The 13,061-nt window shown below is 50.6% G+C and overlaps 1 protein-coding gene across 1 annotated transcript in view; it reads left to right on the top strand.

Annotated features, from left to right (window-relative positions):
* Positions 1-5,064: 5,064 nt before the first annotated feature.
* Positions 5,065-13,061, top strand: part of grm8a (glutamate receptor, metabotropic 8a) — a 497,387-nt gene continuing 489,390 nt past the window's right edge. Inside the window, exon 1 of the mRNA XM_056275654.1 lies at positions 5,065-5,596. Coding sequence (XP_056131629.1) covers positions 5,114-5,596 — 483 coding nt within the window. The 5' untranslated portion in view covers positions 5,065-5,113. The remainder of the gene's footprint in view (positions 5,597-13,061) is intronic.

The following is a 13,061-nucleotide window of genomic DNA, read 5'->3' as shown; positions in this document are numbered from 1 at the left end:
AGCACAGTGGGAGAGCGGAGCACAACTACATCCAGTACATCAGATGGAGTAGCACTCACATCCTTGCACTCCCAATACATATGCATGTAAAAACCTGTAAGTCCATGTGGGCACAAGGTGTAGTTTGGAGATGATAGCTGTAAGTCCATGTGGGCACAGGGTGTAGTTTGGAGGTGATAGCTGTGAGTCCATGTGGGCACAGGGTGTAGTTTGGAGGTGATAGCTGTAAGTCCATGTGGGCACAGGGTGTAGTTTGGAGGTGATAGCTGTGAGTCCATGTGGGCACAGGGTGTAGTTTGGAGCTGATAGCTGTTTCATGAGATAACTTTCCTCGGAGTGAGGTAAGTCCTATGAATATAGTTGAAATTGTCTGTTGATGATCTGGGTCATTAGAAGCAATGGCAATTGAAGACGATATCTTCTCCCAGTCAAATGGATCCTCTAGAATGTGGTGCTTTAGATCCTTACATGTATGACGGAGAGGGTTTCATAGGAAGTAATCCGGAAGCGTAAATATAGTTCAGAAACCAAACCTCTTTTTTGCCCCTTGCCCAAAATGGAGTGCAAGGGATGGGTAGTAAGTGGAGTGTTGCATGACGCTCCCGATCGCAGTTGGAGATAGAGAGAGAAAAGGATGAGCTTGGTCAATTGTAAGAGTCTCAAATCATTGAAGTCGCGGAGCCTGTTCTCATTATAAATGTTGGCGAAAATATGGACACCTTTAGTACTCCAGGCTGGCCAGCGAGAAGAGAATAGTTATTAAAGGTTGGGCTATTAAGATGCCATTTACACGTACTATTAGATTCATCTCAGCGAGACGCTATACTGAAGAAAGGGAAGTCATTATGGGGCCAAGCCTTAGTTTAGCTCGTTTCAAAGGAAAAGCAGAGCCGCATTGTAATCACTCAGAGCAATGGCACTCACCAAATAATGTCCCCTAAAAGAGCTTTTTTTCTTTCTTTTTTTTGCTCCAGCAGGCTCAGACTGTTTTGAGAATTGTGTGAACAACCCAGTTGGCAAAGGACAATCCCAATACAGTCAGTCAACGTAGAGATTAACCTTATTTTTTGTTGTTTTTATGTTTGTTTTCTTTGTTTTTTAGCGCTTTTCTCCGACTCTCGCGCTTCAGCTGTTGTCTGTCTGTTACAGAGCTGGACTTCCGGTCCAGGTTAGAAATGGAGTGATATCTACGTATATAATGCGACGACTGATATTGTGGCTAAAGCTCTGTAGACTCCACTCATGACACTCTTGAGTCTGTTAGTGACAAAAGAAAGAAATTTTTTTTATTTTAGTGGAGGTTTATTCTGAGCGCTAAGCTAACGCTAGTGTAAACTACTAATAAAACACGCTAGTCGAGCGGTCAGTGATGCCGCCTTGTGGTGCAGTTCACTCATATCGAATCCCGCACCGGGCAAGAAAATAACCGGTTACACTGGCTTGCTCAGCACGGAACCAGTTCAAAGGATTCTGCTGTCCATCGTTCGGTTTGACTGCTAACGATAAGAAAATTGAATTGAATGCCTTTATTGTCATCGTACTTTTAATTACAACGAAACTGGGAGTGCAACTCCACTGTGGTGCAACAATAAAATAAATAAAAATAAAAACCACACATTAAAAAGACAAGAATGATTAAAAAAAAGCAATGGGATAAAACAGCAAAGGAATAAAGTACACAATAGCAAGACAAGATTTAAAAAAGAGCAGCAATGGGATAAAGTGCAGGCAATAAAGTGCGAGAGGTGGCTGTGAGAGGTTTAACTTGTTTAGTGCGATTATTGCGTTTGGGGAAAAAACTGTTGGTGAATCTTGGTAATAGTTCAAACAGGTGGTTGCCGGGATGTGAATTGTCCTTGATGATGCGTTTGGCTCTTGAGAGGGTCCGGCTGTGGGCACTGTCTGAAAGAGGAGGGAGGGGGCAACCGAGGATTTTTTCTGCTGTCCTGGTGATTCTCTGGAGAGCCTTTTTGTCTGCGGCGGAGCTAACAGCAAACCACACCGGCATGCAGTATGTGAGGACGCTCTCGATTGTGGATCTGTAGGAGGACACCAGCAGCTTCACGCTCATGTTGTTTTTCCTGAGTAACCTCAGGAAATGTAGCCGCTGCTGTGCCTTTTTGACCATTGCCGTGGTGTTTGTTGACCATGAAAGACAGCCCGTAACGTGGATTCCCAGGAATTTAAATGAGTGGGTTCTCTCCACGCACTCACCATTTATGGAGAGAGGCTGGAAGGGGGGGGGTGGTGTTTTCTGAAGTCAATTATGAGTTATTTTGTTTTTGTGGGGTTTAGGATGAGGTTATTTGCAGAGCACCAGTCAGACAGATTCTGGACTTCCTGTCGGTAAGCGGACTCGTCACCGCCTGTTATGAGCCCGACTACAGTGGTGTCGTCAGCGAATTTTATGATGGAGTTTGAAGAGAAAGCTGGTAAACAGTCGAAGGTGTACAGTGAGTAGAGGAGGGGGCTCAACACGCAACCCTGCGGTGAGCCGCTGCTGAGTGACATGGTGGAGGAGAGATGGGGACCAACTCTGACTGACTGTGGACGGTTTGTTAGAAAGTCCTTGATCCAGCTGCAAGTCGACGGGGGGAGGCCGAGGGTCAGTAGTTTATTTATCAGGATGTCGGGAATGATTGTGTTAAAAGCGGAGCTGTAGTCCACAAAGAGCATCCTGACGTAGCTGTTCCTCTGTTCGAGATGGCTCAAGGCAGCGTGAAGGGTGGTGGACAGTGCGTCTTCTGTGGATCTGTTTGGCCCGAATGCGAGCTGATGGGGGTCCAGGGAAGGAGGGAGACTGGTTTGTATATGTTTGAGTACTAGTCTCTCAAAACACTTCATAACCAGAGGGGTGAGGGCTACCGGTCTGTAGGCTGTTTGAGGATGGTTTCTTAGGGACCGGGATGATAGTTGCTGATTTCAGAGGGGTGGGGGCAGAGGCCTGCGAGAGGGATAGGCTGAAGATGTTGGTAAAAACCCCAGGGAGTTCGTGGTAGCATGCTCTGAGCACCTTTCCGGGTATCCCGTCAGGGCCAGCAGCCTTAGGGTTTATGTTAAAAAATACCGGACTTCACCTTTAAGGCTTTCATTGTCGCTAGAGGACAAAGGGTAGTACGCGGCACCTAAATCGCGAGGTTCTGGGGTTCATTTAGGGCCGCCTGTTAGAAGTCCATCCATCCATTATCTGTGCCGCTTATCCTGCTTCCAGGGTCGCGGGATGCTGGTGCCTATTCCAGCAGACATTGGGCGGCAGGCGGGGAGACACCCTGGACAGGCCGCCAGGCCATCACAGGACCGACACAAACACACACATTTATACTTAGGGACAATTTCACCTAACTTACATGGCTTTGGACTGTATATTATCTGATGGGGATTATATTTGCCTTTTCCCCTTCTTCCTTTTCTTACGTACTTGGACTGGTTTTCATTGAGAAATGATTGGAGGTGTGGTTAAGCCGAGGACGTCACTGTGAGGCGCGGGTACGTCCTCTGGAGTTAATTAATGACGGCAGGTTGCATAAATACACCTCAGGATACGCCACTTTAAAGACGCTGTTCAGGACACTACAAGTCCACACCTTTCCAGCTCAAGACCATCAAACCTAAACTGAATTAACATAGTGTAACGTGCATGGATAAGTAGACACGTTGGTCCTTAACTAAGGGGTCTGAGCCTTTAGTCGAGCGGTTAGCGATGCCTCCTGCGGTGCGGGCGATACGGGTTCGCTTCCCGGCCGCGGCAGTTCCTGTGGTTGCGTTGTCCCCCGAATTCGCTACAGTACCAAGACGGAGTCCGCCGCTTACGGGAGCTGAGACCCATGTGGCCGAGGCTTTGTCGGAGGGACCTGCTAGCCTGCTACCTCGGTAAACTAGCCCTAGCTGCCTTCCAGGCTTCAAGGCACCCCTCTCTTTCTCTCGTCCTTTCCCTGTCTCCCTCTGTCTGCTTGTCTCCTGTTTTGTAATTTTCCTCGCAAACTCAGTTTCGTCTTCTATACGTCCTCTTCTCTCTCATTCTTTCTCTCACTCCGCTCCCCCTCTCTTTCTGTTCCTCTACCCGACCTATTCTCCCTCTTTCTCTCTAGGCCCAGTGTTTCTCTACCCCTCCTTCTCGCTCCCTTTCTCTGTTGCTCTTTTCTTATTTGTTCTCTGCCCTCCCCACTTTCCACTGTAATCTTAGTCCTGTGTCTTTGTGTGCCAAGGTTCTCCTCCGGAAGCTGAACTGCCATTTTACTTGTAAATATGTCAAGAGGTATATTTGTGTGAGTGTGGGGGTATACTGTATGTATGCGCATGTATATGTGTTTGTAGAAATTGATAATAACTGACAGATATTGGCATTTCGACAGGAAAAGTTCCCTTTTTGTATATGTGTGTGTGTGAGTGTGTTGGGAGTGTAAGGGGGAATATGTGCATAGGAATATGTGTAGGTGTGTTTATCAGCACATGCACGCAGGTTATTTGCGACTTTGCAGCATGCTTGGCTGCATCTTTGCTTCATCTGTTAGTGTTTACATGTGTTTGTGAAATGGACTGTACATCCCTGTGGCAGCAAACCGTACACATGCGTGGTTTGAACTGCACTTCAACACACATGGACATACAAGCAGACACATACAAATAGAGACAGACACAGACATCTATTCGGGTCTTCGTGCCTGTTATATGGGTATTAATTCTCTCTCTCTCTCTCTCTCTCTCTCTCTCTCTCTGTCTCTCTCTCTCTCTGTCTCTCGCCAACAGGCTCACACGGCTGAAAATGTGAATACTGGATTACTATCTGTGCAGCAAGGCTCTACGATCATCCTATATTGCTTCCACCTTACCCCTAAACGTCTTTATCTTTCTACCATACTTTGGGATATAATGTTCTCATGGGGCTTGGCTAGCTCCGCCCGGGGGGTTGAGACCCCGTTCATCAATAAGCAATAGTGCGAGTGAGCACCTCAATGTTCTTTCAAACGCCTCCTTGTTTGTGATTGGCTGATTTGGAATAACTATTCCGACCCTCTCACCTACCATCATAGCCTCCCGTCTGCTGAATTGTCTGGCAATTATGGAGCCGCAGCGGAACCCCGTTTCCTCTTCCTCCTGCACCATCTTCCTGTTCATGGCTACTTCCTATTCTTTGCTGCTGCCCCTTATCTCCCCTCAGCGTACCCCCATGGACCCACAGGCGGCACCAGAGTATGCTCACTCCATCCGGCTGGACGGGGACATCATCCTGGGCGGGTTATTTCCTGTCCACTCCCGGGGGGACCGTGGCACACCCTGTGGGGAGCTGAAGAAAGAGAAGGGGATCCACCGTTTGGAGGCCATGATGTTCGCCATCGACTTGATCAACAAGGATCCTGATCTGCTCCCCAACATCACTCTGGGCGCCCGCATCTTGGATACCTGTTCAAGGGACACGTATGCTCTGGAGCAGTCTCTGACCTTCGTCCAGGCCTTGATAGAGAAAGACGGCTCGGATGTTCGCTGTGCTAATGGAGACCCGCCCATCTTCGCCAAGCCGGATAAAATCGTGGGAGTGATAGGAGCCGCAGCCAGCTCTGTATCCATCATGGTGGCCAACATCCTGCGCCTATTTAAGGTTGGACATGGCTATTCTATTCTATTCTATTACTCGCTTCATTCTCTTTGCAGCTTTTTGATATGTCAACAGTTTGTGATTTTGTGTGTGTGCGCGCGTGTGTATGCATGTGTGCATGCACACCCAAGTGCCAAATGTGTTTGCGAGCCTTCATTAAAAGCTGCATCAGGATTCGGTTGCATGACACCATTGTTCTGCCATCACATCCTGAATGGTCGCCGTGGCAGCCATGTTCACCAGCTCCCTCAACATCATCGCAGGCAAGATAAAGTTCAATGATGACAGCTAATTAAAATGCAGTCAATCTTCCTGGAGAGTTTCCACCGCAGTAACCCTCCCCCATCTGTTACCCCTGGGGGGGGGGGGCGAAAGGGAGATAGAGAGTGCATTATTTTACATGTCATGTGTATTAGTTTGTATCCTATATGAGTTTCTGCAAGACTATCTAGTGTCTGTGCATGTAAATGGGTATGTGTGTGTGTGTGTGTGTGTGTGTGTGTGTGTGTGTGTGTGTGTGTGTGAAGCTAAAAGTCAAGTGTCACTTGTGTGTTTATGTGCGCTGGTGGAATTGAGATTGTTGCCGGTTACAGTTGGGCCAGACAGAAATGGCTTATGCTGGTATCAGTTATCTTACAGATCTGTCAACAGCCACTTCATCCGTTGTTTTTGTGTGTATTTCATTTTGTGGTTTATGTGCACATCTAAATGAACCTCTCTTTCAGAGCACGTGTGAGATTTTACTTTGTATGCGTGGACCTGATTGAGCGTCTGTGTTAATGCTTGTATGTATCTGTGTATATGAGATTGTGTTACTTAGAACAGGGTCTTTTTATTGACATGTGCATACGTATGTTGTAGTGCAGTATCATATCAGAATGCTGTGTGTGTGTGTGTGTTATCATTAGCTGAGTACCTCTGATGGATGGTGGTATGATTTTGAAATATGAGATGTGAGTGTAATAATGACGCCCATGGCATTTCACATATGCACATCTATCCCATATTTCACTAGTGTGCGTGTGCGCGTGCGCACACACATATGTGTGTGGCTTATGTGCATACTAATGTATTGTGTACATGCATTGGCCTGGGCATATATGTATGCATCTGTGTACATCCAAGTACATTTATTTGTGTGTGCACATTAGGGCTGGGTATTGGCAAGGACCTCACGTTACGACGTGTATCATGACACATGGGTCACAATACGACGTGTATCATGACACATGGGTCACAATACGATGTGTATCATGATACGTTGTGATACGAAACATATTGCGATACATTGCAATACTCTACGCAATTTACTGAAAATTTAAGAATATAGGGTGTCCGGGTGGCATGGCGGTCTATTCCGTTGCCTACCAACACGGGAATCGCCAGTTCAAATCCCCGTGTTACCTCCGGCTTGGTCAGGTGTCCCTACAGACACAATTGGCCGTGTCTGTGGGAGGGAAGCCACATGTGGGTATGTTTCCTGGTCGCTGCACTAGCGCCTCCTCTGGTCGGTCGAAGCAGCTCTTTAGGGGGGAGGGGGAACTGGGGGGAATAGCGTGATCCTCCTACGCGTTACGTTCCCCTGGTGAAACTCCTCACTGTCAGGTGAAAACTCTTCACTGTCAGATGGAAAAAAGCGGCTGGCGACTCCACATGTATAGGAAGAGGAGGCATGTGGTAGTCTGCAGCCCTGCCCGGATAGGCAGAGGGGGTGGAACAGAGACCGGGATGGGTAATTGGACAGGTACAACTGGGGAGAAGAGGGGGAGAGGGGGGAGAAAAAAAGAACATTTCAAAATATAGCTAAAAATACAACTTGCTGTGTACCACCGGGGTAGTCTAATATTGATATCACATCATATTTTGATAACTCAGCAGACAAATTGAGTCAAAACTCTTTAATTCAAGATTTCTATTCCAATTTATTAGAGCTGTATCGATCTTTTTTGTGCACAGCTGTAGTGCACGTGTGTGTATTTAAGGCCGGATATCTGTCCCGTCGCCCTTTCCCCGCTCGTTCTCTGTGTTTGTTTGTGTGTGTCTTGTGTATTCCTGTAAACGACCGGCTCATGCTTTGAATGGAAAGATTTGTTTATTAAACAAAAACAACAACGACTAAAGACAGTTTACACAAGAATCTGTCACAGCAACTGCTCTCATATGCCTCCCCGGCTCCGCTGTGCCTCGTTCTCGTTCCACTAATGGGATTTAGTGTCTAGCATGTGTTGTGTGTGTGTGTGTGTGTGTTTAAACATATGTTCTTATTATATATCCTAATTCAGATGTGGGTATCTGCTCATGTATAACAGTATTTGTGTTTACGTGGCGTGGGTAGGTGTGCCAGCAGTGTTAAGCGTGTGTTAGCTAGCATTCGTGGGTGTGAGGGTTTCTTGTGCGTGCGCCTCTTTGCATCAGTATTCATGTATGTACGTTGGTACGTAGCCAGGCAGCGTGTGATATCACACGGGCCCTTCGGCGATGCAGCTGTAGGACACAAGATTCGCCATATTTCTCTTCATCAAGAATGTGGAGTGTTTTGCCGTCTCAAAACACACACACATACGCAACATCACACAGACATTCTGCATAAACATCTGCTTTTTTTTTCTTCCATTGGGCTAATCCGCCGCTGACAGCAGCCGCCAGTCGCCCACTCAACACAAGGGGCTCGGCAAGCAAACACAACAGAGGAAGCAGCAGCGGCTGTCTTTTAATCTAGCCGCAGATGAAAAGATTTAAACAACAGATTGTGAGGAATGTTTGGCGTACAAATCCTCAAGAAAACATTTCGGGCCTTTTCTTTTTTTCCACTCCCCCGCAGAATGAGCATCATGCTCAAAAACAAAAAGAGCAGCAAAAACCAAGTTGGCCTTGTTAGCGATCTGATTTTTCCTTTTAATAATGATCTTTTGTGACGTTTCCGCTTTGCGGAGCTCGTGCGTGGCGGGGAGAGGGTGTACCGCGTGAAGTAGGACATGGCTGGGATGACTTTCCCCTGGCGTAGGGTTCAGCCCTCGAGGGAATGGGCCACCCTTCACTCCCAGCATGGCGTCAGCCCCGTAGAGCAGCCATTTTGTATTTTCGGGCTTCTCCTTTGTTTCGCTGGAGTCACGGCGTGTTCGATCCAGCGAGATTATGTGGTTGTTATACGTGGCCGATCATCAGCTACGCATCCGTCACAATGGTCGGTGCTCTGTATTGTATTTAGAAATCACGTCAGGACACAGCGCTGTCGCTCGACACAACCTCTCCGTGGCATTCTTTATTTAGACTGACACAGCATCAAAGGCAGACCCGATCAAACAACCCAGAGCCCGCAGGCATCACCAATCGATCCCAGCACAGTAGAACAGCACCAAATCAAATGCAGCACTGTCGATGTGTGCATACATAACATTTCCCCCCCCCCGGCAGGATTTCAAACATGAAAGGTTGACACAAAGTCCTCTAGGTGGCCAGGGCGCAAACGTGTGCGAACAGGTCGCGGGGCGGCCTGAGGCTGGGCAGGCCGAGGTGGGGAGGGAGAAGGCAGGGGAAGCTGAGGCCCGGGAATGTCTGGGGCCCGTGTAGGAGCTGCATGAAGCCCCGGGGCGTCTCGCCATGCTGAGGGAATGGCTATGGTTGTGTCACCAGCTGTGTGTGGCGGAGCTGACACCTTCCGTAGACGACTGGAGTGCCACCGAGTGCCGTCGCTGAGGAGGTAAGTGGCTGGGCCCAGCTGACGGGTGACTTGGAGAGGAGAGGACCAGTATGAAGCCATTTTATTGTCCCTGTGGGGCCTGCGGACCCTGACCCAGTCTGACACATTGATGTCTGGCACCCTGGTTCGTTTTGACTGGTCAAACCGTTGCTTCATCCGCGTCTGCTGACAAGTGACTGAGGCTCTGACCCCAGAGGGAGGTGCCTGAGGTTTGGAGGGGCGGAGCCTGTCAAGGGGCATGCACAGTTCCCGGCCTAGCACGAGAGAGGCTGGGGAGACGCCTGTGGTCGAGTGCTGTGTGGCCCGATAGTGCAGCAGAGTGTGACGGATGGCCTGCGTGAAAGAGCACCCTTGGGCCATGTGTGCTCTGAGGCCGTTCTTCAGTGACTGGTGAAAACGTTCAACGCCGCCATTGGCCTGGGGGTGGTAGTATGCAGTGCGTATATGACGGATGCCCTTGCTTTCGAGATAAGCAGTGAACTCAGCAGAGACCAGCTGAGGGCCGTTGTCAGTGGTGATGGTGTTTGGGAGGCCCCAGCGAGAGAAAAGAGAGTCCAGGAAGTCGATGATGATCTGTGAGGTCACAGTGCCGGAAGTGGTGAGTTCAGGCCATTTTGAGTGTAGATCGTAGGCGACCACCATGAAGCGTTGGTGGTGGGGAACTCCATGGATCTCACCACAAATGTCCAACTGCAGGTGTTCCCAGGGCTGAGAGGGCCAGGCGAGAGGTTGCAGGGGTGGGGGAGCCTGGTGGCCAGTCTTGCCACTCACAAGGCAGGCAGAACAGTCCTTCACCAGAGCCTCAATATCTCTGTCTATCCCCGGCCACCACACCAGGTCTCGGTAGCGCTGTTCAGTTTCACAATGCCCAGGTGGCCTTCATGCGCCGTATTCAAAACACGTGCACGGAGAGCAGCTGGGACCACTGTGCAAAACCCACGTGCCACGCAGGTGTCGTTCCAGCAGGAGAGCTCCTGTCTGACTCGGGCGAACGCAGCCAGCTCCTCTGGGACCTTGTGAGGCCAGCCGTTCTGGATGTAGGTGCGGAGCTGGGAGAGGACAGGGTCCTGTTCGGAGGCTGCCCTCAGCTCCTGCAGAGAGACAGTGGCCTGGAGGGGTGTGTGTAGCATTTGGACAATGTCCTTTTCCACATAGTCAGTGTCCGTCTGTGGAGCTGGGGTGGAGACAGAGCGAGAGAGCAGGTCAGCGACAACATTGTCTCTGCCTGGGGTGAACTGCAGGCTGAAGTTGTACTGGCGGAGGCGGTCAGACCAGCGGTGCAGCTTCAGGGGTTTGTGGCCTGTCCCAGATGTGGACAGCAGCGCTGTCAGGGCCTGGTGATCTGTCCTGAGGGTGAAGGAGCGGCCATAGAGGTAGAGGTGCCACCTTTCACAAGCCCAGATACAGGCTAACGCCTCACGCTCACCCACGGAGTACCGCTGCTCGGTCAGGTTGAGGGCACGGGAGGCGAAGGCAATGGGCTTCTCCACACCGTTCTGGGTTTGAGACAGCACAGCCCCTATCGCTGTGGCTGATGCGTCACAGGTCACAAAGGTGGAGCTGGAGATGTCGAAGTGAGCCAACACTGGTGGTGAAGTCAGTTGAGTCTTGAGATCACGCACAGCGTCACTGCATGCCTTTGACCACACCCATGGCTCGTCCTTACGCAGCAGCTGGTGCAGGGGGGCTGTGGTCACAGAGTACTGGGGAAGAAACCTCAGGTACTAACTTGTCATACCCAGGAAGGAGGCGACCTGGGCGGCCGAGCTGGGCTCAGGGATGGCCTGAATGGCGTCCACGTTGGATTGTAGTGGAGTTACACCGCTCGCTGACAGCCGGAACCCCACGAAGTCGATGGCTGGCACAGAAAGGACACATTTCTCAGCATTGAGAGTTAGCTTGTGCTTGGACAGGGCTGCGAAGACCATGTTGAGGCGCTTGTCGTGGATTTCACTGGTGGGCCCGTGTACCACTATATCGTCCAGATAAATGGCCACGCCCAGTATGCCAGCCAGCACAGAGACCATGATTTTCTGGAAGCAGCTAGGGGCGGAGCTGAGACCGAAAGGCATCCTGGTGTAGCGAAACACTCCTGCATGTGTCACAAAGGCTGTGAGGTTTCGGCTGCTGGGGTGGAGGGGCACCTGTAAGTACCCCTGTCTGAGGTCGAGCTTGGAGAACACCTCAGAGCCATAGAACTGAGCAGTGAGTTCTTCTCAGGTGGGCAGTGGATACTTATCAGGGACCACTGCCTTATTTACTGCACGTAGATCGACGCAGACACGCAGGCCCCCCGACTTCTTCTTAGCCACCACGAGGTTTGAGACCCAAGGTGACGCGTCCACCGGTTCAATGATGCCAGCTTCCAGCAGTTGTTGCAGCTCGGTGGAGACCCCATCACGGAGAGCCAATGGGATGCGGCGCAGTGGTTGGATGACAGATTTCACAGCAGGGTTGAGGAGAGGTTGATGGGCGAAGGCGGAGAGGCAGCCCAGCCCCATAAACAGCGATGGCCACTTCTGCTGCCAAGGTGTGGCAACAGTCAGGATTGCTGCCCCCCTTGTGTCTAAGAGGGAGAACCCCAGAGCGGAGAACAGGTCCAGGCCCATCAGGTTGGCCCCACGGCGTGCCACATGAAAAACTGCATTGGGCACCAGCTTGGTTCCATAGCGGACAGTCACTTGGAGAGAGCCAACCAGATCGATTTTGGAGTCACCATACCCACAGAGGACAGCTGAGGGTGCGGACCGTGGCAGTGAACCGAAAAATTGACTGTAGGTATCAACATTCAGGAGAGACACACCTGCACCGGTGTCCAACAGCAGGGGGATGTACACATCATTAATGTTGACTGTGCATGATTTGAATGACACTGGCCCAGAGCTCACCTTGTGAATGACGGCGGTTGAAGACTGGGGGGTGTGGCCCTCTGACCCAGCCGGGGAAGATCGACAGACGTTGGCAAAGTGATTGTGCTTACCGCAGCTACGGCATGTCTCGCCACGGGCAGGACAGTTCTGAGCCCTTGAAACATGAGACCGAGACCCACAGTTACCACAGGACTGTTGAGGGCGGGGCTGAGAACGCCGTCGTTGCAGTTGCAAGACGTCCCCAGTGGAGTCGGCGCCCGCCTCACTCTGGTTGGGTTGCGTCCCGAGGGGCAGCCGTGAGTAGAGGGAGGAGTCGTTGGCAGCTTGACTGGAGGTGGCCACTTGCTGTGTATTTAGCACAGCAGCACACTCAGCTGCTCCCTCAACCTGTAGTGCGATGGTAATTGCTCTGGACAGCAGCAGATCGTCTTTTTCCAGCAGGAGAGTCTCACGCACCTTTGCGTTGTTGGTGTGTTCGATTAGCTGGTCGCGAACCATCTCGTCCTGAAGCGCGCCAAACTTGCATGAGCTAGCTAGCCCTCGCAAATTAGCTACATACTGCCGCACAGACTCACCAGGCAGTTGGTGTCGCTGACGGAATATAAATCGCCGAAGGAGGGCACTCTGTGGAGCAGCGAAATGGGTGCTCATAAGTCCCACAGCTTCGTCAAAGTTTGTGACATTCCCCAGAGTCCCGAGCACACGATGACCCTCTGCTCCCAAGCAGTGTAGCAACAGAGCCGTCTTCCTAGCCTGGCTCACGTCGTCGAGCCCTGAGGCGATGATGTAATTTTCAAAACTATGTAGCCAGTGAGTCCATGGTACCGGAGGCTCGCCAGGTAATGCCAGGAAGGGGGCAGGTGGTGGGAGAGAGATATCAGCCATCCTCGTCGCCAAT

Source organism: Lampris incognitus, chromosome 3 (genome assembly GCF_029633865.1).
Source record: "Lampris incognitus isolate fLamInc1 chromosome 3, fLamInc1.hap2, whole genome shotgun sequence".
NCBI classification, from domain to species: domain Eukaryota; kingdom Metazoa; phylum Chordata; class Actinopteri; order Lampriformes; family Lampridae; genus Lampris; species Lampris incognitus.
The sequence above is the reverse complement of the archived record's forward strand: the minus strand, read 5'-3'. Positions and strand labels throughout refer to the sequence as shown.